The 22981-nt window shown below is 38.6% G+C and overlaps 2 protein-coding genes across 2 annotated transcripts in view; one reads left to right on the top strand and one right to left on the bottom strand.

Moving 5' to 3' along the window:
• LOC131025745 (uncharacterized) overlaps window positions 1-22981 on the top strand; it is a 774387-nt gene that overhangs the window by 281584 nt on the left and 469822 nt on the right. The gene's annotated exons all lie outside the window — the stretch shown is intronic.
• Window positions 2705-5207, bottom strand: LOC131026298 (U-box domain-containing protein 30-like). Its single transcript, XM_057956126.1, has 2 exons — window positions 5063-5207; window positions 2705-4921 (listed from the first exon to the last, which is right to left on the bottom strand). Exon 2 carries the CDS (start codon window positions 4547-4549, stop codon window positions 3200-3202), a length of 1350 nt encoding a protein of 449 aa, XP_057812109.1. The 5' UTR covers window positions 4550-4921; window positions 5063-5207; the 3' UTR covers window positions 2705-3199.

Raw genomic sequence — 22981 nt, 5'->3', positions numbered from 1 at the left:
ATATATAAGTTTCATATATATCTCCCATGAAATGTGCATCCCCATGGCCTATATAAACTAACTTTTCGTGTTAAAATTTTACTTACACTCCCTTCTCATTTTGATATTCATCATTTCTCTAATCACAAGCATGCCGACCATGTGGTCTATAGTAAAAAACTTGCAACCAAATAATGCCAGATTTACAATTAAAATGAGACTTGTGCGTGCATACAACCGCTCATCTCAAAGCACCAACAATGTTATCAGCTATGAGTGTATTTTTCATGATCGTGAGGTAAAAATTCTCTATTCACTAAACTATTATGTATTTAAGCATTTTTGCAACATTATTATGTTTTTCTAATTTAGTTGTTTTTTTTTTAATATAGGGTGACCACATCCATGCTACACTTGATCGCACGTTGATCCCCAAGTTCAAACATATCTTGAAAGAAGACAGTGTTTATGCCATAAAATTTTTTTTGGTGATGCATGATTCCAACAAAAAGTATAGAACAACGACAAATGTCTACTATATTAAATTTATTAATAGTAGTCATATAGTTGAAATTTATGAAGAAGGTTTTCCACGCCAACTATTTAACTTTAAAAGTTTTGAAGAAGTGGCCTCCATTGCAATGACAATATGCTATTTGGTAATGTGTTTATTTCATTATTTCCTTATACATGCATATTCAATTGATAAACTCATAATTCATATTTTTATAAACTCAACATTTTGATATATCTACATTATTGGTATGCATTTATATATGTAGATGTAATTGGTGTGGTTTATCACAAAGTAGTTAAACTGTACTTTGCAATGATAGAAGACAAGTTGAAATAATGTTGGTTGTGAATTCAAGTTTTATCGGTTGTGAATTCACGCGAATTCACAACCAACACTTGTTATTCACAACCAATACTTGAATTTAGTTGTGAATTCGAGTTGAATTCACAACCAGTGAACAGTGGGTATTTGTAAACTTTTATATGTAAGGGTAAAATGGTAAATGTGGGTATTTTTTTAAGTTTTTATATTAGTGGGTAAAATTTATTTTTACTATAGAAAAGTGGCTATTTCCAAAATCCACTCTAATTATATTGTATATTATTTAATTCCTTAAAAGTTGACAACCTAGTTAAGTTACAATGTAACTTACCTTCATTCTTTCGTTTTTCGGTACTTTTCGTTTCACCTCTATTTAGTACATTAGTAAACAAAAGAATGAGAGGGGAAAATGAATAATTGTGTTGTCTTTCTTTTGCTAAAAACAAAATAAAATAAATACAAAAATTAAAGTTTGGGCATGATTCGTTACGTCTACATACTAAAGGATGTATAATAAAAAAATGCAAGTTTTCCCTTCAATCAGTAGGTCGGGGTTTGAGTCATCCAATGTTTATGAAGCATGTGTGTGAATTGTAAGAAAAAAAATTAAAAAAATTGCCACCACTTTAACATTTAATATTATTAGTGTCGTAATAATACACTTCACTTGGATATCAAATAAATGTTGAAAAATATTCTTTAGTCACACAATAAAAAAATCTTGTTGATTCATATAAGTAATTAAAATTGCATACTATATGAGAAAAAAAAAAAAGCAAATAAGAGAGAAAGAGAGAAAACAATTTTGTTTAAAACTTTTAACTCCTATCATTTTAAACATGAATTTAGATTTCACATAATATATAACATATTAAAACTTAGGTAATGATATTTCGTTTAATATGTAATTGAATATTTTACATTATTTGAATTACATTATTTTTTTAAAAAGGAAAAATAAAGAGAAAAAATAAAAATAAAATTGTATAATTGAGTGTGAATTGTGGAAGAAAAATATGATGATGGAATCTAAATACCAAAAAATGACATTTAAAAAAAATAATGATAAAGCTGAGTTGTTAATGTTTGTATTGCTATATTATATTATATTATATATATTGATGTTATATTTTTTATATAAATAAAAGAAGATAAAATTGAGAAAAAAAGAAATTAAAGCAAATTAAAAAATAATATATAAAACGAAATATAGCAAATGAAATAAACCAAATAAAACCAAAAGATAAAAGATAATGTATGAAAAATAATAGGAGAGAGAAAAAAATTGGTTTGATACTTTTAATTTTTATAACTTTTTTATTTTAACTCTATTTTTAACATAATATATATCAAATTAAAACTTTGTTTTATGATCTTTAATTTAACATGCACATTGAATATTTTATCATTACTCACAATATATAGATTTTAGAAAGAAAAGAAAAGAAACGATAAAAATAGAGGGACAAAATAGTTTTCTTTCACTGGGCTAAAAATATTAAATTGTATTTGGATTGGATTGAGTGTCCCAAAATATAGGCACCATTGTAGACTTTGTAGTTGAAACGAAGAAACTGAATTTTTAAAATTTGGCAGTAAAATATAGCCGTTTAACTGGTCTTTTATATATTATATAGATAAGATGAGAAGTTTCCAATTGTCTTTTCATGTATTATTATTTTTTACATTGATTTTTATGTAATTAAAAATGATAGTCTTAAATATATTTTAGTAGTAATATAATTGGTATAACAATTGTATAATAAAATATTTTTAAAACTCATTTATTTTAGAGATTATACAAAAATGTCTTCGAGAATATGTTACAATAAAACTTTAACAACATATGTAATCCCGTGGATCGCACGGGTAAAACACTAGTTTAAATTTCATCAGCACTCAAACCAACTCGAAATTCATTAATAATTGTACAAAGTGGAAAGTGGAGGCAAACGCCCCTTTTTCTCTACATATCTACACTCTGTTAATCCCCCCCCCCCCCCCCCCACCAAAAAAAACAAAAAAACAAAACTTGTACAAATATGCAGAAAAAAATTAGAGGGCCTTCAAACATCAAAGATTCAAGAAATGTGGAGATTCATGGAGCCAAGCAACTGCTCACCTATTACAAGCTCCAAACAAATTGCCATGATCCACAAACTGTTGCACCTTCACATATTTAGAAATCTTTATCTTGACACTTATTCTGGTGCCATATTGTAATGCAAGGAGCACGAGCCACCTTCTCATTTCACGATCAAGGCATGTTTACATACAAGATGGATCTCCACATTTGTCAAACCCAAAGCTTGGAAGTGCATTCTCTTGCTCCAGCAGCTGTAGAGGTAGCAATGTGTAGGGAGATGATCAATCTCTCAATGCTCATTGCATTGTCCTAGTAAGTTTGCACTTGGAGATGAAGATTGTGTCTGAATAATTGAGGCTGCAGAGTTTCAAAAGCTCGGCTGCACGCTGCTTGAGCGCAGGGCTGTAGCTGCTCTGGATGACGAGAAGGAGCTTTGTTGCAAGACCGGCTTCCACTGCAACTGGGGAGCATTCTTCTGGTGATAGTTTGCATATAGACCACAAAATTGATAAGGTATATTCTGTACAATTCTCAGACACTCTTATCAATAGCTTCACAACATTAGGTATAGTGCTCGAGCAATCCTTCAAAGCTCGTCTCCCTTCAGGCACAGACGACAGGATATCCAACACGAAGAGGGCCAGCTCCACGCACTCTGGACTCAAGGCTGGTATCAGCTCTACCAACTGAGGTATAGCTCCAATGCTGACTATCAAACCTCGGACTTTCTCATGCATGCTGATGAGCTTAAGTAGGCCAAGACCGGGGAAATGGCCATTGGGATGCCTCTTATCTCTCACCAATCTCATCAAGGCAGCTAACAAACTAAGGCTCGAGACAATCTGTGCCCTAAAATCCTTCTCCTCCATAAATATCTCAATCAGCTTAACACAATTCACTTTAGTCTCTGTAGACCCTTCATTGAGAATATCAACAATGGATGACACCTTTGCTGGCTGCATCAGGTTCTTCTTGGATTCAGAATTCAGGTTCAAGCTCACAAGAATCGCGACAACTTCACAGCCTACGGCATAGGAAGTGAACGGGCCAAGAAAGGATGAAAGGAGAGCTACCCCTCCTTCATCTACAACAGCCTTCCTAGCTGTTGAATGCCTCACTACCACTCTCCGCAGCTCTTTGAGGGTCTGAATTCGTGATTGACCCTTAACCCTTTTGAGACTGCTAAGAAGTTCGGACGCCCTGCCTTGGGCGTCCTCGGATTTTTTCTTCATTTGGACATACTTCTGAGAAAACCAAGTGAAGATCAAATGGTGAAGTGTCTTGTTTGAAGTGATTGTGTCGTCCCACAATTCTTGCATTGTGGTGGGACAAGTGTAATGCCCCAAGCTAAACCATTTGAGAATGTTCGATTGCTCGTAGGTTTGGCCAGTGCAGAGGGTGACAGGATCGTGCATTGGCTCAAGAGAGATAGGGCATATGAAAACGGTTGGAACATCAGATAAATTTAGCTCTTCAATCATTTTATTGAGATCCAATTTCTCTCCTGCCACACAGTTATAATTCCCAGCTACGATTCCACTCAAAACTCCATCTTTCACCTCTGTATCTACATCTAATATACACCCATCCAAACTAACCTCAAATCCAAGAATCCCTTCTTTCTTACAAGGCTGAAACATAGGCATCTTAGCAACCTTTATTCTGCTACAAGGACTGCTCAATTATCAAACAACAGCAACCTCTTGTAACAAATTAAGCCTTTCAACAAAGAGCATTACATCTACTGCACACATGTGTTTGAATGAAAAGGGATAATGAAAGAATGAAAAATCCCTCACTTTCTTTTACATCAATAAGCAACAATGAACTGCTTGGGTGGGCACATCTTTTGTTTTTCCCCTCTCTCTCTCTCTTTGTTTCTCTCGCCACTTTATCTATTTTCCCCTTTTACCGGTCAAAAGACTCATCACCATCATCATACAACACATCATAGAGCACTCATACTCAACACTCTTCCCAAAAATAAATCTTTCCTTCCTTCCCATTCAACCCGAAAACTACAGAAACAGAAGCGAACAATAATGAGCAAACAAATCGAAATAGACAGAAACCCAGAAAATAGAAAAAGAAAGAAAGACTCAATTTTTAGAATGCAACAGAAATTCAAAGAAAAAAACTGTCTCCCAGATAACAAAAACCTGTGAAAATGATGATTCAAATGCAATCCAGGCAAAGAGACAGATAACTAGAGAGAGAGGGAGAGGATAGAGAATCCAGCAAAGGCTCCTGTCTGTGCTATATTTCCTTTCATTTTTCCTCCTTTGTTTCTGGGCCCAGATCCACTTGATGCTACAGATACCCGATAGAGTATTACATAAAAGAGTGGTGCTAAATAGCCACATTATGTCACCCACATTCTAATTTAAAAGAGAAAATTTGAATTTATTTAATTTATTTTTTAAAATAAAAATAAGATTTAGTTATTTTATTGTATTCTCTACATTTTAGTTATTTTTTTATAATTTTTTTCAACTTTTTTATTTTTATTAAAAAATAAATTAAAAATAAAAAATGCAAAAAAATTATAAAAAAATAACTACAATATAGAGAATAAAATAAAATAACTAAATCCTATTTTTATTTTAAAAAATAAGTTAAATAAATTAAAATTTTCTCAATTAAAAATATACCACCTCGAATTTACCAAACAAATACGAATTTCAATAGCATAGTTTAATGTGAAAATGTTGGGAATTCATAAATAATTTTTTGTTACAGTAGAACTGTGGGGAGCGAGAACTGTTGACCGCCGTTCCAGTGTTTCTTTGACTGTACGCAGCTCGGCCTTTTCCCGTGTGGATTTGACTGCTTTTTTCCCACTTTGTTTGCACTTCCAATCATCTACCGACATGTCATTATCTCCGCAACTTGTTAAAATTCAGTTTTGGTACCCCAACTTTGAGTTTACTACTTTTCCCTTAACCTTTTGGCACCACGATTAAGAGTACTAGATTATTACTTCCTCCGTCCCACTTCAATAGGCTCATTTTTCTTTTTGTGATGTCCCATTCCAATAAGATCATTTTCCTTTTTTAGTAAAAAAAGTTATACTTAATTGATGTGGACCACATCACTTTACTACCACTTTCCTACTAAAAAGTAAGTTTTCTTAATTTTCGTGCCCAAAAGAAAGTGAGCCTATTGGAGTGGGACGGAGGGAGTATGTTTTAATTAAATATGATCTACTAAAATTAATAAGTTAATTAAGACTTTCTTCAACTTAATTTTTTCTTTTCGCTGCATCTGTTTCATTTTCTGTGTGAATACAGAAAATTTTTCTCACTTTCTCTGGCGAGGCCGGTATCGACCGCCCCCTTTTTCCCTTCTTCTTCGACAGTCGCAATGAAGGCTGCCACCTTCGTATCTCTCTATCTTCGCCTGTCCTCGGCTAGGCAGCAGCGGCAAAGCTACCGCCATGCCCTTGCCTCCCTCATCTCTCGTCGCCCCTGTTAGGTCCGGAGGGTCTCGAATAGGTGTATGGAGGGGGGAGGAATACACTTATGGGCTATTTTTCGAGTTAAAACAAAACTTAAAATACAAACTGACTCAACCTGTTTACTGAAAAGAGTTTTGTCAAAACAGGGTTGACGACTGATATTGAATACTCTTCAGTAAGGAGTTATCAGTTAAGTCAAATACTTTAACTGATACACGTAAGGCTTCAGTCGAGTGTGATAAACAAAGATATGTTATGAATCTTACTGACTATCAGAAGATAGATCAGTTAGACTGATAACACACGCAACGAAAAACTTTTGTTTCGAAATAGCCTGTGTAATTAAACACGTTGTCAGTCGTTAAGTTTCTCTTTGCAATTAATCAGTTTTCAGTTTATGAATGTAAGAGCACAAGCAAGAATGTAAGTACTCAAAGCTGTAAATAACACAGAGATTTTTACGTGGTTCGGAAAACACTTCCTACATCCACGGTGGGTTGATCAGACCAACAACTTCACTGGGGCAAGTGCTTACTGGTGCACTGCAAACCGATGCGTATGCTTACGGGTGCACAACAAACCTGAACGTGTGCTTGCGGGTGCACACAAACCGAGAAGACTGAAGATCCTATCTTCAATACCAACGCACCTGGTTGGATTTCTCACTCCTAGCGCACACTGGGCACTAGGACCTCACGGAGACAGAGCACTGGTCTGAACTCATTTTCGACACAAACACTCAATTCGGATGGTTGAAGAGAGGTTTGAAAACTTGCCAACTAAACCACAAAGAACAAGTTCTTTGCAGTCAGTTTTACCTAGGCTTTGGATATACAATATTTGCCTAAGGTCTAAGAGAATGTATGTAATCAACAGTGACTGATTTTTGGCTTTGTAATTCTCTTCTTCGATTCAAACTTTGTGGAGGCTTGGTTTAGCTGAGTAACGAATTCAGAAGTGTTGCAGCTTATGTTGTTGAATCGGTAAATATTGAAGTGATCATCGAGCGCTATTTATTGGAGACGTCTTGAATAGATCCGTTGGCGGAGATGGTCTTCAAGATTTCTTCCATTAGAGAGTAATTTGAACTTAGGCTGAGGCTTCAATCTTCGAGGTTCCTTGTGTTGGATTTGTATACTGAAAGCAAGAACGTTTTATGCTTGTATACAATGTTTCCTAAGTTCACTATCTAATCTCCTATCTGATTGTGTTCATGATTGCATATGTATGTTCTTTATCTCTATATAAGTAGATTATATGGTGTGTTGTAGATCACAGAAGACCATATAATTGGAATAACCTTAAGAGATATAATATGATCACAGCCGAAATAACTCTAGGACAAGTTATTGGTTTAGGCTGCAGTATAGATGGAAGTAGTTTGTCTTGGCTACTTGTCTATACTGGTACGTCATTACGTATTGATAGGACCACAGTTGAGATGTATTCTTCTATCTGACTTAAGTGAAGAATCAAGATCTCGGTGACTTATAAGATCTTAATACTAATAAGTATTCAGATATATATGTTAATTCGTATATCACTTTGACTTACTATGGGTGAAAGTTATATACTAACTCGAGTACTCTGTATCTTGGGTGATAGCGGTTAATATATGATATTTGATTATCTGTATTAGTACCCGTATCCGGTATAGGATAATGACATCCCCTTAAGGAGCTCAATAAGGTTTATTGCGCTAAACCCTGCAGGTTGATTAAGTTCAGGCGCAATAATAAAGTTTGAGTGATACTGCTTAAGGATTTATAAAGAGATTAATTAATTTAAGCTGTCAGAGCTCTAATTAATTAATGGATGTCGGATATTTTAAATACGGAGATTTAATAAGTCTAAATACAAGCCCCCCGACTCATCACCGGCAATAAAGGGGTAAGTCAGTATCGGTTCTCTAGTGGAATGAACTGATATTTATAAATTAATTATGGTCTGGGCTGACCATAGATAAATTAATTTATTTGAGGCCCATCTTTATTCCTTGTATCTGGTCCCTGGACTGGCCCAATGTCTCCTAGCCCTAGAAGGAGAGAAAAACGCCTCCTACACTAATTCTGTGCCCACACGTATTTAATTTTAATTAAATACAGCTGTCAGCTCTCAGGAAAACACACTGATAAAATATTAGGGTTTTGAGAGCTGTGGGGCGCAGGGAAGAAAAACGTGTGGGGCTTATTTCTCTCTTGGGACTTTCATAGATCGTTGTCCATCCAACGGTGAAAGCTGAGTGGGATACAGTCGAGAAGATCAGAGCTGGAGTCAGATTTTCGCAGGAAACCAAGTTCTGGCAGTCTCCGTAAAATGGCCATAACTTCCTCCACAGAACTCCGATTCAGACGAATCAGGCGGCCACGGAAAGCTCTCTCGAAGACGAAGAAGTCGTATTTCTGGGCGAAATATGATTTGAGGACGTTTGAGGCTTCAAACGAAGGCTTGAAGCTGACTGGTCTGTTCAGATGCGAATCTGCGAATTCTTCTGAATTCTTCAGGTATTTCTGAACTCCAACGTGCAGCTGTTAAATTCATAGGAGCATGTTAGGATTAATCGTTGTATGATAAATTAATAATAATCCAAGAAACGATCATCGGGCAAAGCGGAACGTTAATTCAGTTTAATATTCCTTCAATTGGTATCAGAGCCCAGGATTAATTTCTTGGCTCTATTATTAATTTATGTACGATTAATAATGTGCGTTGTTTTTACTGCTGTTGTTCTTCGTGGTCTGTTGATTCGTGGAATACGTCGTTTGACGTTGTAATCGTTTTTCACCACGAGAAAATCCGTGGTTAGATTAGGATTTCAATTGTATTTGTTTTTCCGTTGTAAATCTGTAAAACCGAGGAACGAAACGAGGATGACGACGAATCAACAACGAGGAACGATGTTTGGAGTAACGGAGGCATGAAGGGCACAGAGCGAGCAAGGCCGCCGGCGCCGAGGGCCGCGCGCGCACGATCGCTTGCGCGCTGTGCGTCGCGCGCCTGGGCCAGCGCCGTGCGCCCTTGCTGCTGCTGCTCGTGCGGATCAGTTGGGCGAGGCCGAGGCGAGGCGAGGCGAGGCTGGGCTAGGGCGAGCGGGGGCGGTGCGCGCCTAGGGCAGCGCGTGTGCGCTTCGTGCGCTGCGTGCCCGGACGGCGTCGCACGGCCGCTGCTGCCGAGCTGCTGCTTGCGCGCCGAGGGGCCGGAGTCTGCTGCTGATGGCGCAGGTCAGGGCGAGGAGGAGGCGAGCGATGGGGGCAGCGCGCGCCTCGGGCAGTGCCTGCGCGCTGTGCGCGCGGCGTGCCCGGCAGGCGACGCACTGCCGCTGCCGCTGCTGCTGTCCAGTCCACGCTGGAGCCCGCTGCTGCTGCTGCTGCGTTCGTGCGGTGGATGGGCCGAGTGCTGCCGACTGCCGTTGCTGCACGCCGAGGAGGCTGCTGCCAGCGCCGGGCTGGCATGTGCGCCGGGGCGCTGCAGCAGCGCCGGGCGGCTGCTGCGCGGTGGAGAGGCGGCTGGTCGAAGGAGGTGGTGGCAGCTAGGGTTTCCAAACCCTAGCTGCGTCTCAAACCCTAGGGGGCCCAAACCCTAGCTTGACGGACCCATGTGTTCGGGCCAAGTTTTTATTCTGTTTTGGGCTTATTTTCTATTTTATTTTGTAATAGAATAGATGTTGGGTTTCCACGAATGGGTCACGAAGAATTTTAATTCTTTTATTACTGTTCTTTGCATGTCGTGGTTGTTGATCCCTTATGCTCTTTACCTGCTTTTGCACGTCTTTGCTTGTTAATATTTGTTTATTAATTGCGCTTAGACGAGCATGCTAGTAGGTTTACCGTTTTCTTAAGCATGTTTTAGAATTCTGCGAGCATGTTTTACATGTTGCGTTCTAGAAGAGCATGTTTAGGATTATGTGTTGAGCATGATCAAACCTTTTGAAAGAAAAAGACTAAGCTGTATTAATAATTTTATAGATGATTAAAAATTATTTAAATTACCACAAACGGTCTCAAGACAAAGTGATTGAGGATGGGAGTAAACGTCCACACGATCGTGGCTTACTTCATGTTCGATTTCACAAGTTTGTTGAGTTGAGACTTCTATTCAAAATATTTAAATCCATTTAAGTAGTGGGAGTTATGCGGTAAACGTCCACCCTATCGTGGCTTACTCGTATGATTTTCATAAGTACTTTAGAGGATGGATTTTAAATAAGATAACTAAGAAATTAAATTGAATGCGGCATGGTACTAGTGAGTATGTCAAATTCGAGAATTTAATTTCAAAGTTAGATTGTGGTTATTACTAAATAATTTTTATTCTTAAAATTATGTAGACCTCCACATGCGGTCTCAAGACAAAGTGATTGAGAATATGAGTAAACGTTCACCCTATCGTGGCTTACTTCATATTTGATTTCACAAGTTTGTTAAGTTGAGATTTCTATTAAAAATATTTAAATCCATTTAAGTAGTGGGAGTTATGCGGTAAACGTCCACCCTATCGTGGCTTACTCGTATGATTCTCATAAGTACTTTAGAGTATGGATTTTAAATAAGATAACCAAGAAGTTAAATTGAAAGCGGTATGGTCCTCGTGAGTATGCTAATTTCGAGAATTTAACTATCGAGGTTAAATTGTGGTCGCTGCTTAGATATCATTTCAAGTACAATGTACAACTCCCCATCGGAGTCCCTTCTTGAAAATGATATGGTCTAGTTAAAGTCCGACTATTAATTTCATTTGTCAAAAGGTTAAGTTGACATGGATGGAAGTTAAACGACTAGGTAAATAGTCTGGTTGAGGAAATCATGGTAAACGTTCACCCTATCGTGGCTTACTCGTGAGTTTTCTTGGGCAGTTGGAGGTTTCATTAATATTGTTTTATCAAAAGGTTACAATATTATTGTTACGAATTATGTGCTTTATGTTCGTTACCTTCAGATATGTCTATGTCTCTTATTGTTTATTTATTCTTGCACAAATTCTTTTAACCGGTCCACATATATAAAATGGAAACGCAGTTTTGGATTTCTATCTTTATCACAAACTAAACACATATTTTGTGTTGCTTACTACTCAACGTTCTATTTGTTCGAACAATGAGACAACTGATGGGAAAAAGGAACTACATAAAAGGTGGCATGTGACGAATAATATGGCTATATGCTTTATTATGAGTATAATGTCACAAACCTTGTAGCTCCAACATCAGGGCATGGACGATGCTATTAGCATCATGCTGAATCTCAAGAAAGTGTTCGAAGAGTTGGACTGAGCTGTTCATTTAAATTTGATGAGAGTAATCTTGTTAATTTTATGAGTGAGCACAGCTCAGTGCACGAGCATGTCATGCAATTTTTGACGGACTTGACTTGCTCAGTGGGAGTATCGACGGTGAGGCAAAAGTCGATATTATCCTGAACTCTCTTCCCAAGTCTTTTAATTAAGAATTTCCGCCTCAATGCTGTTATGGGCAAGAAAGATACTTCTTTTGAGTTACTCTAGTTACGGCTAAGGAAGTTGTGGGAAAGAGATGTGCAAGCACTTGTTATTGCCAAAGGTGAGCCATCTTCTTCGTCGAATGACGGGAAGAAGAAGGGTCCAAGGGGCAGGAAAGATAAGGGAAATAGTGGGAGTAGTGGTGTGATAAGATTGAGTATTGGAAATTTCTTCTTTCGATACTCAAGGCAAAGGGTTAAGGTACTTCACTTGCTATAGTAACTGAGACATGTCAGCTCGTTTTCTACTCAGTTGTGAGTAGTGGATAACGAGAGAAACTGATAATGATTGTTGCACCTTGCATGGCTTTTAGGCTGACAAGGAAGCTGAGAAGTGATGAGATGATTGTCTTCATAGGCAACGTGACTAGAGTCGCAGTTGTTGCTATTGGAGACTTGTCTTTAAGTTCTAAAGACATAGTTTAGTTTTTGAGAGTTCCTTATCATGTTCCAAAATTTTGAATAGATGGATCTTATGTCATTTTTGATAGTGGTGTTTCTATCATAAGAAATGACAAAGTTGTCTATTCTGGTATTTTTGAACATCTCTCTTCATACTATAACTTGTCTACAAAATACCTTCATATTGCATTTACATCATCGAACAAAAGAAAGAGAAAAGTTAAGGCTAATCTCTCATGAGGATCTTACACATATATTGACACCCTAGATTAGGTCACATCTATCTTAACAGGATCCAAAGGCTCGTGTCTAAATAGTACATTGGATTCAATCCAAGTTGTACCTTTTGGAACCTGCGAATCCTGTATAGAGGAAAAGATGGAGACCGGGTCATTCATGGCAAAAGGGAGAAAGAGCCAATAATGTGTTAGGAATGATCTTTTCTGATTCATTGTCAGTGTTTGGGATTCCAACCCAGTTTACTACACCGTGTAATCCCTATATAAGATGGTGTGGTGGAGAGAAGAAATAGGTCACTCTTGAAAAATATGTCCGATAATGAGTTATGCATCTTTGCAATTAGTCCTAAAGAATCAGAAGGTGGTTATTAGCAATGACACACGATTCTTAGAAGTGGACTATGGGAATAATCACTAATCCAAGTCAGATAGTGTGCTTCAAGAAATTGAAGACATTAGACAGGCGATTCCATCACCCAAGCCAAGTGTGCAAGAGTTTTGTACCACAAGACACTGCACGCACTGTTGACACACATGTGCCACCACAGATCCATTGTAGTGGGAGGGTTGTGGGACAACCCGATCGATTTATGTTCTTGGGAAGATCTTTAGATTCAGTCCCTGGTAGTGAATATAAGAGAATCGACCCAGATATCTACTTGGAATTAGTGGGAAACGAGAATGTAGATTCATGGCACGCCTCAATGGAGCAATCCATTAAGAATATGGGTGTATACTAGAAAATCTTGCTACCAGGAGGCAGTAAAGCCTTAGGTTGTAAGTGAGTATACAAGATAATGACAAGCCCGAATGAGCAAGGTCATAGCTTTCGAAGCTAGACTGGTGGCGAAAGGTTATGCCCAGTGTATGGGTATAGGTTATGATGATATTTTCGCCAGTGCCATGCTCAGAACATTCGGATCATTTTACCCATAGCAGCTCACTTAAACCATCGAGGTCTGGCAAATGGATGTCATATATATTACCTTGAAAAAGGTAAGGACATCCATGTGCAACAACCTGAAGGTTACGTGAGGGAGGGAGAGAAGCATCTCGTGTCAAACGCTCTCGTGTCATCAGTGATGTGGTTTATCCTGCATTTTATGTAGATAATATCCTCCTAATTGGCGACAATATGGAGCTATTGTCAAGACATAAAGTAATGGTTATCCGAACAGTTTCAGATGAAAGACTAAGGAGGTATAGTATACATCTTTGTGATCAAGGTTATAAGGGATCACTAGAAAAAGATGTTGGGCTTATCTCAAGTGTCTTACACTGATACTGAGAATACTCGTTTTAGTATGAATACCGCCAAGAAAGGATTGCTACCTTTTAGATATGGCGTTCCTTGATCTAAAGATTATGTCTTAAGATGCCTATTAAGGTTGAGGAAATGAAGGCAGTATTCTACGTTTTCCGCAGTAGATAGCTTCATGTATGGATTACTATGTACGAGATCTTATATTTGCTATGCAGTTAGCATGGTTGTAAGATATATATAGTCCTAGTTAAGGATACTGAACTGTGGTAAATTATATTTTCAAGTCCCTGACTAGAGAATAAGGATCGTTTACTAGTTAGACAGTTTAGTTCCTTTTTGGATTGTATGATTTCGGATTTTCAGGCTGACCGGAACAAAGAATAATTACCTCGAGCTATGTGTTTTCCTTGGGAGGTAAAACCTTTTGGTTTGACCACTACCTCCAGGGTCTAAGAGTGATTCCTAGTTTGCGTGAGAGCATCACCTTCGTGGTACCTCAAGTGCAGTTGCAAACTCTAAGGAATCCAAGAACCACAAGGGGTCAAACACATGGAGAGTAAGTACCAAGTTATATGATTATTCGTAAATCGAGGTTATGTGCTCAAAGAATAAATTCTCACATTTTTGGAGAAACCTACTGATCTTTTCACAAAAGGTTTATCGCAAATGGTCATTGAAAGATGGGAATGCGATTGATGCCAGATTGATGCCACCCACTTAGGAAACTTTAAGTATAAGTGGGAGAAGTGTTAGGTGATTGGTAAATAGACGCATTGTATACTAAAAGTTTGCTTTAGTATAAGTGGGAGATTGTTGGATTTGTATACTGAAAGCAAGAACGTTTTATGCTTGTATACAATGTTTCCTAAGTTCACTATCTAATCTCCTATCTGATTGTGTTCATGATTGCATATGTATGTTCTTTATCTCTATATAAGTAGATTATATGGTGTGTTGTAGATCACAGAAGACCATATAATTGGAATAACCTTAAGAGATATAATATGATCACAGCCGAAATAACTCTAGGACAAGTTATTGGTTTAGGCTGCAGTATAGATGGAAGTAGTTTGTCTTGGCTACTTGTCTATACTGGTACGTCATTACGTATTGATAGGACCACAGTTGAGATGTATTCTTCTATCTGACTTAAGTGAAGAATCAAGATCTCGGTGACTTATAAGATCTTAATACTAATAAGTATTCAGATATATATGTTAATTCGTATATCACTTTGACTTACTATGGGTGAAAGTTATATACTAACTCGAGTACTCTGTATCTTGGGTGATAGCGGTTAATATATGATATTTGATTATCTGTATTAGTACCCGTATCCGGTATAGGATAATGACATCCCCTTAAGGAGCTCAATAAGGTTTATTGCGCTAAACCCTGCAGGTTGATTAAGTTCAGGCGCAATAATAAAGTTTGAGTGGTACTGCTTAAGGATTTATAAAGAGATTAATTAATTTAAGCTGTCAGAGCTCTAATTAATTAATGGATGTCGGATATTTTAAATACGGAGATTTAATAAGTCTAAATACAAGCCCCCCGACTCATCACCGGCAATAAAGGGGTAAGTCAGTATCGGTTCTCTAGTGGAATGAACTGATATTTATAAATTAATTATGGTCTGGGCTGACCATAGATAAATTAATTTATTTGAGGCCCATCTTTATTCCTTGTATCTGGTCCCTGGACTGGCCCAATGTCTCCTAGCCCTAGAAGGAGAGAAAAACGCCTCCTACACTAATTCTGTGCCCACACGTATTTAATTTTAATTAAATACAGCTGTCAGCTCTCAGGAAAACACACTGATAAAATATTAGGGTTTTGAGAGCTGTGGGGCGCAGGGAAGAAAAACGTGTGGGGCTTATTTCTCTCTTGGGACTTTCATAGATCGTTGTCCATCCAACGGTGAAAGCTGAGTGGGATACAGTCGAGAAGATCAGAGCTGGAGTCAGATTTTCGCAGGAAACCAAGTTCTGGCAGTCTCCGTAAAATGGCCATAACTTCCTCCACAGAACTCCGATTCAGACGAATCAGGCGGCCACGGAAAGCTCTCTCGAAGACGAAGAAGTCGTATTTCTGGGCGAAATATGATTTGAGGACGTTTGAGGCTTCAAACGAAGGCTTGAAGCTGACTGGTCTGTTCAGATGCGAATCTGCGAATTCTTCTGAATTCTTCAGGTATTTCTGAACTCCAACGTGTAGCTGTTAAATTCATAGGAGCATGTTAGGATTAATCGTTGTATGATAAATTAATAATAATCCAAGAAACGATCATCGGGCAAAGCGGAACGTTAATTCAGTTTAATATTCCTTCACCTTGTTTGGTGAGAACGGCTACTTTGAAGAGCAGGAGATGCGACATCTCTGAAAAGGTAATCACCAAAAGGAATAGCCTCTGCAGAGAAAGGACGATCCTGAGATCTCTGCATTTAATGCGGCTGTACTTCTGGAGTGCGTGGCTTCCTTTGAACTTTGGAGGTTCAGTCCGAGGAAGAATGTTTAACTGATACTTGATTTTAGTATCAGTCCGCTGAATCCACGTGGCGCGCATTAAGTAATCAGTCAAAACTGATCCTTCGACTGATAGGTCAAATATCAATATTTGACTTTGCCTTAATCGTTACATCAGTTGGCATCTTCAGTCTTCAGTCTTCAGTCCTTCGTTCTTCAGTCTTCAGAACAGCAACTAAACTAGAGAAAGAACTCTAACACTTGAGTTCGAACAGTTCTAGTCTATTACAATTGAAACCTATAGATTTTGGTATCATCAAAACTAGGATTAGGATATTTCATTAAGTTCCCAACAGCCCATTTGATTCCGGCGACTGCAACAGCCAGTAGAGCAAGCCATGGCACCTCCACTCTCAGATTTAGACATTGACGCCGCCCCACGCGGTGACGCCTCCTTTCTCGGCGACGAAAAAGATGTTGCCGCCTCCCTCTACTCATGACACCCCCATTGCCCCTGCTTGTATTCTCTTTTCGGTGACAACGGCTCACCACCGCCACTGGCAGCAAAAGATTATGGCTTAATCTCTCACCCTTACCCTTCCGGCTTCATCTCTCACCTCACCCCTGTCTTGTACCTCTTCAGAAGCCACGGTCACCGTCGCTCACCCTCCCTGACGGTGAATCTTCGCTGCCACTCATCCCCTCAAATTCTGCCTCCTTATTCGGACAAAATTCTTAAATAATTAGAATAATGTACTCGACGTCTTTCATTTAGGTCGTGTATATTTAATATTCATGCTTAGAAATAATGTGATTAATAAGTTAACGAAATGTAATTCAGTTGGTAAGACACCTCCCCTCCAATCAATAGGTCGGAAGTTCGAGCCACCAATGAGAGAAATGAAAAACCATTATTGTTCCTCTTTTAAAAAAGAAAAGGATAACAATGTGATTAATAAAACTAAGATAAGTAGTAATATAGAGTACTTTTAAAAAAGAAAAAGAAAAAAAATAATGTAATTAATAAAACCAAGATAAGTAATACTCCCCTCATCCTCATAAAATGTATCCAATTTGTTATTTTCGTCTGTTCTCATAAAATGAATCCAGTCTATTTTTGATAAAATTTTCACTTACAATAAAGTGGGACCCTTAGTTCACTCACAACACATTCAACTACTTTATTAAAACTCATCTCATTTATAAATTTATACTTTTTATAAGGACGGAGGGATTACTATAAAGTAGATGAGATTAATTATCTATTTAGGTGTTTAGTAGCTAAAATAAAATTTAAGATTACTAATACTATTATTTGATAAAAAAAAAGATATTACTATAGTTTAAAACAAGGGGGTTATTGCCATAAAATATTTATAGTTTGCCAATTTTTTAATTTATAACATGACTTTAAAATTTAGCCAGAAAATACATCAATTTTAATTTTAACATAATCTAAATTTATGAAAAATAAAAATCTATGTGGCATATTTATTTCTATTTTAAACAGACGATGGCCAATCTCCCCCTTTCAGCTTCTCTCTCACCCAATCTCCCACTTTCAGCTTCTTCCGCTGATGGCCTTCCATCACAGGAAACTTATCGATGATGATCTATTTTGCAAGCCCTATTGCGACAAACCACAGATATTCAACTCCACCTGCCCAATATCCTGCTTCAGCATCTGCCATCCCGATTCCTGCAAACGAACATTCATTTCATTCCCGCCGTCGCCGCCCCCTCTACCGCTGCTCTCCACCACCATCGATCCAGTCAGAAGCCTCTACGGTCTCTAGCACAACTTTCTCCTCAGCGTCGGGCTTCTCCTGCTCCGTCTCCCTTCCCACTGCTACCGCGGCTTTCCTTCCTCCGCAAACTCAATCTCCTCCAATTTCATGTTTGGTACCTCAGGCAGGGGCCTGAGCATTCTCTGCCGCCGCTGCTGCGGAAGCCGCTCGTCCCCGCAGAGCTCTCTTGCTCCCAGGCCCCGACGGTGTTTTCTTCGTCGATCTCAGTGGCATCCTTGTTCCGATCAGAGTCGCAAGAATTTAATAGTAAAAACAAGAAAAATTCGGAAATCGGGAAATAAAAAAAAATAATCACAATTAGGGTCAGTATAGATCAAAAAGTAGGGAAAACGAAGGGAGAGCTAAGAGATGAGAGATGAGGGAGGAGAGGGAGAACGAGGGGAGAGGCGGAGATTGTGACGCCCGGGGACGAAGTACGGAGTGATCGCCGGTGCAAAGAGGCACAGACAAGGAGCGGCTCCGGTTAAGACTTCCAAGCGGAGGGGCGCAGGGATGAACCGAAACACACCCGAACGAGAGGGATTCCAAGAATATGCAGGTATGAGACTGCATATTCGAGGAGAGCTTAAGTGATTTGATAGGTGCTACTCATATCAACAAGATGCATCTTCTTTTCTGGTGCCTATACGAAAGAAACTCCAAGGTTAAGCGTGCTTGGCTTGGAGCAATTTCGGGATGGGTGACCCCCTTGGAAGTTTCTCAGGGAGCGTGCGAGTGAGGACAAAACACGCTAGAAAAGACTCGTGTTGGTCTGTGGGGACAGCCGTCAAGTCTGGAGCCGGGCTGTTATAGGTGGTATCAGAGCCGAACCTCTCCCAGTACGGTGTGGTTCGGGGACGAACCAAGCGGAAGCTGGTGGGCCTGTGACGCCCGGGGACGAAGTACGGAGTGATCGCCGGTGCAAAGAGGCACAGACAAGGAGCGGCTCCGGTTAAGACTTCCAAGCGGAGGGGCGCAGGGATGCACCGAAACACACCCGAACGAGAGGGATTCCAAGAATATGCAGGTATGGGACTGCATATTCGAGGAGAGCTTAAGTGATTTGATAGGTGCTACTCATATCAACAAGATGCATCTTCTTTTCTGGTGCCTATACGAAAGAAACTCCAAGGTTAAGCGTGCTTGGCTTGGAGCAATTTCGGGATGGGTGAGTGCCTATACGAAAGAAACTCCAAGGTTAAGCGTGCTTGGCTTGGAGCAATTTCGGGATGGGTGACCCCCTGGGAAGTTTCTCAGGGAGCGTGCGAGTGAGGACAAAACACGCTAGAAAAGACTCGTGTTGGTCTGTGGGGACAGCCGTCAAGTCTGACAATAACTGCAATAATAACTTGAATACTTTCAACGTAAACAATTTATACTCACCCCCCTTGAAAAATATTTGAAATATCTTTACCTTGATGTCGGAGCACGTAGAGGTCGAATGGATTTGTCACACATGACTTTTAAAAATTTCATGTAAAATATTTTGCAGAGTCTACAGGAAAGTAGACCTGCTCTGATACCACCTTATGACACCCAAATCCATTTTAATTTTAAATGAAAACGCACGCGGAAAAACTATGAATATAAATAAATATTTAACGAGAAAATAGTGAAATAAATATCTTTTTTTAAAATACTTTACTAAACATAACATTTTTAAGTAAAACTAAATTCAAAATATTCGATTCGCCATTCGACCTTCCACGCGCCTCCGACCTTTAAACCTGAAAATGTTAAGTATGGGATGAGCATACAGGGTACACTCAGTGTGGGAACATGCAATCATTATCCACGTTAATAAAATGAGAATCACATATGATCAATACATTCGTAACTGAAAGTCGCACGGTGGCATACCAAGGACCTTTCCGTCCTGGACCGATTGAGCCGGCCCCTGGCGACTGGTTGCAACCATAACTTTAACATGAAATCGCATTGTGGCATACCAAGGACTGTGAAGTCCTGGACCCATTGAGCGGGCCCCTAGCGATATAATTTAATGCAACTCACATATGGTAAACACATGATATTAAAATGGACAAGAATTAACCACGGGCATGTACTGAAATAAATCCCACACCTGAATTTTGAACTTGAACTTGAACTTCAACTTGAAAGCTAATTCTGATAATTCAAATTAAAATCCATGTCCTAGTCGCGCCGCACCTAGTCAGATAAATTCAAATAATAAACATAAGGGCCTAATTGAACTTTAGAAAATAATTTAAATTATAGAATCATGTAAAAATAATTGATCTAATGAATTTAAGTAGTAAAATATATTTTCGAAAATGTGGGTTGATATTTATAAAGTAAGTCCAACTTATTTAAAATGAAATATGCAGCCCATAGGATAATTAAAATAAACCCAACTACTTAAATAATCTCAGCCCATGAAATTAAACTCCCCCTTTGGCCCAAGCCCACTCTTCCAACTCCCCTAATTTAAACTCACACCCCCACAACTCCACAGCATAACCCACGCAGCTTCACTCCCTCTCTCAACCCTCCTCCCTCTCCTCTTCTCGGCCTTCTGCCGCTGCCACCAGACGGCACGCCGCCGCCGGAGGCCGGCGGCTCTGCCTCCTTTCTCTTCCCCCTTCTTCCTATCTCTCTCTCACCCCTCACTTCTCGCCCTCTTCCCTCATCTCTCTTCCTCCTCCCCTGCCCTTGTCCTCACCGCACCAGCCGCAGCTGCGGCCACCCTTCTCCGGTGACACCTCCGCCAGCCACCGCCACAACCAAGCTTCTCCCCTGTCGCTCACCCGGCTAGCAGCAGCACCGCCATCGCCGCCTCTGCGTCGACAGCAGCACAGCCCAGCCGCCGCCCCTCATTTCTCTCTCTTCCTCAGCCGAACAGCCATCGGCGAGGCCGAAGCTGCCGCCTCCTTATTCCAGATCTGGCGCCCTCTCTTTCCTTCGGCCGACAGAAACGGCTGCCATCGCCGCCGCCATGCCAGGCAGCAGCAGTGGGCAGGTCGCCGCCGCCGCCTCCTGCTTCCCTCTTCCGACTACAGTCTTCCCTCCCCCCAACCAACCTTCCACTTCTCCCTAATTCTCCATTTCTTTCCACACTAATTCTATTTCCTTATGGAAATTACAGAAAATCGATGTATGCATGTTTTGATTTGAAAACAGAATTCTGTTGTAAAGTTTTGATTTTTGGGCAGATATGAAAACAATGAAGAAATCATTGATGTGCTGGAATAAGATTACATAATTTCTGCATAAGAATTAAAATTACCACTTGAATCGAAAGCAACAGAACAAGAAGTTGATTGCAGGGATTTGGTGGTTTGGTGTTTTCAGAAAATGAAAGAGCTTAATAAGCTAAAATGAGGCGGTGGAATAGATAAAATGAATTCCACAAGATTGAGAAAATAAATTGGATGGCTGAGGAGAAAACTTGGCTGCCAAGAATTAAAATTTGTGGCTGAAAAGGAAAAATGAAATATGGCTGAAGATGAAAACACGTACATGCTATTTTGACTTCTTTTCAAAAATCAGTAATACTACTCAGGATAAATGTAGATGAATTACTAAAGATGGTGGGCTTTTAGTAAATGTTAGCCCATTAAAACAAATAAATAATGATTAAGGCCCCACAGAAAATTTGCAAATAGTCATTTTTGGCCCAAATATAACTTAATATTCTTGAGTATAAAATTTTATTGCTAAAGTCATAATATATAATCTAAATTTATTTATCTAACTAGGGGCGCGACTAAACATATTCATAAATTTGACTCATAGATATATATATATTAATAACTCGAAACTTCAATAATTTTCAAATAAAAATTGCAAAGGAACTAAACGGTTTTGGGCTGTGACAGAGATGCCACTCTGGCAACGGCACCGCCGTCGTGCGGGCGACGGCAGGAGCGCCGACAGAGAGGGGGTGGGGGCGGCAGGGGGTGGATCCAGGATTTGAGAGGTTGGGGGGGCTGAATCTATTGATCTACGATGTCTGAAGACATTTACACAGGGGCAATTTTTTTTGGCATTCAGTACACTTCATTTTCATGCATTTTTTTAACAATCACTTAATATAATAGATAATTGTTTGCAATTCAATTAATTCAACATTAAGTAGATTAAAAACATACAAAAACATATTTCTATACATTTCTTTAAAAAAATATATTTCATTTTCTAAACAAATAAACTAACTTTCATTGTTAATAATTAGTAATTTTACTTTTAACTTTAGAATGGACTCAAATTCAACATTGAAAATTAAATAAGAAAAAAACAAATAGGATAAAAATAACATAAATATAACCAATCAATGTACAATGTCAAATAATTAATATGGATAGTTGGATATACTATATTTTTTCTTCTATTTCTTATTTATATACACATATACATATATAAAATATATATCTATATTAAAAAAAACTCAAAAATTGGGAGCCCCCCCCCACTGGTCGGTGTGTGTGAGTGTGAGTCTGGTGTGTGTGTGTGAGGTGGGTGTGTGGGGTCATGCCACGTAGTTTATAACAAAAATAAATATGTCGCCTAGATTTAAAATAAAAATAAATATGTCACATAGATTTTTATTTTTCATAAATTCAAATTATGTTAAAATAAGATTAAATTTAAAATTGATGTATTTTCTGACTAAATTTTAAAGTCATATTATAAATAAAAAAATTGATAAACTATGAGTATTTTATGGCAATAACCCCTTAAAACAATGTAAAAGGAAAGTTTAAGTTACAGAGCAGTCACTGAACCATTGCGTATTTGAACGTGAGAGGCATCCTTGCCGGATTCACACGGAGATTGGAGATTCAAATTACAATTGTCAAGTGTTATTGACATTAACAAACCAATTTTGGGTAGTCCAATTATGTACATGATTTTTGAATGAAAATAAAAAGTATATAATTTTTTTAATTAAAAACGGTTATATATAAAAAAGAAAAAAGAATAACCAAGAACCCTTGAAAGCACAAAAAA

The sequence above is a fragment of the Salvia miltiorrhiza genome, chromosome 5, assembly GCF_028751815.1.
Source record: "Salvia miltiorrhiza cultivar Shanhuang (shh) chromosome 5, IMPLAD_Smil_shh, whole genome shotgun sequence".
NCBI lineage: Eukaryota > Viridiplantae > Streptophyta > Magnoliopsida > Lamiales > Lamiaceae > Salvia > Salvia miltiorrhiza.
Note: the sequence above shows the minus strand (reverse complement) of the source record. Positions and strands in the feature narration are given on the sequence as shown.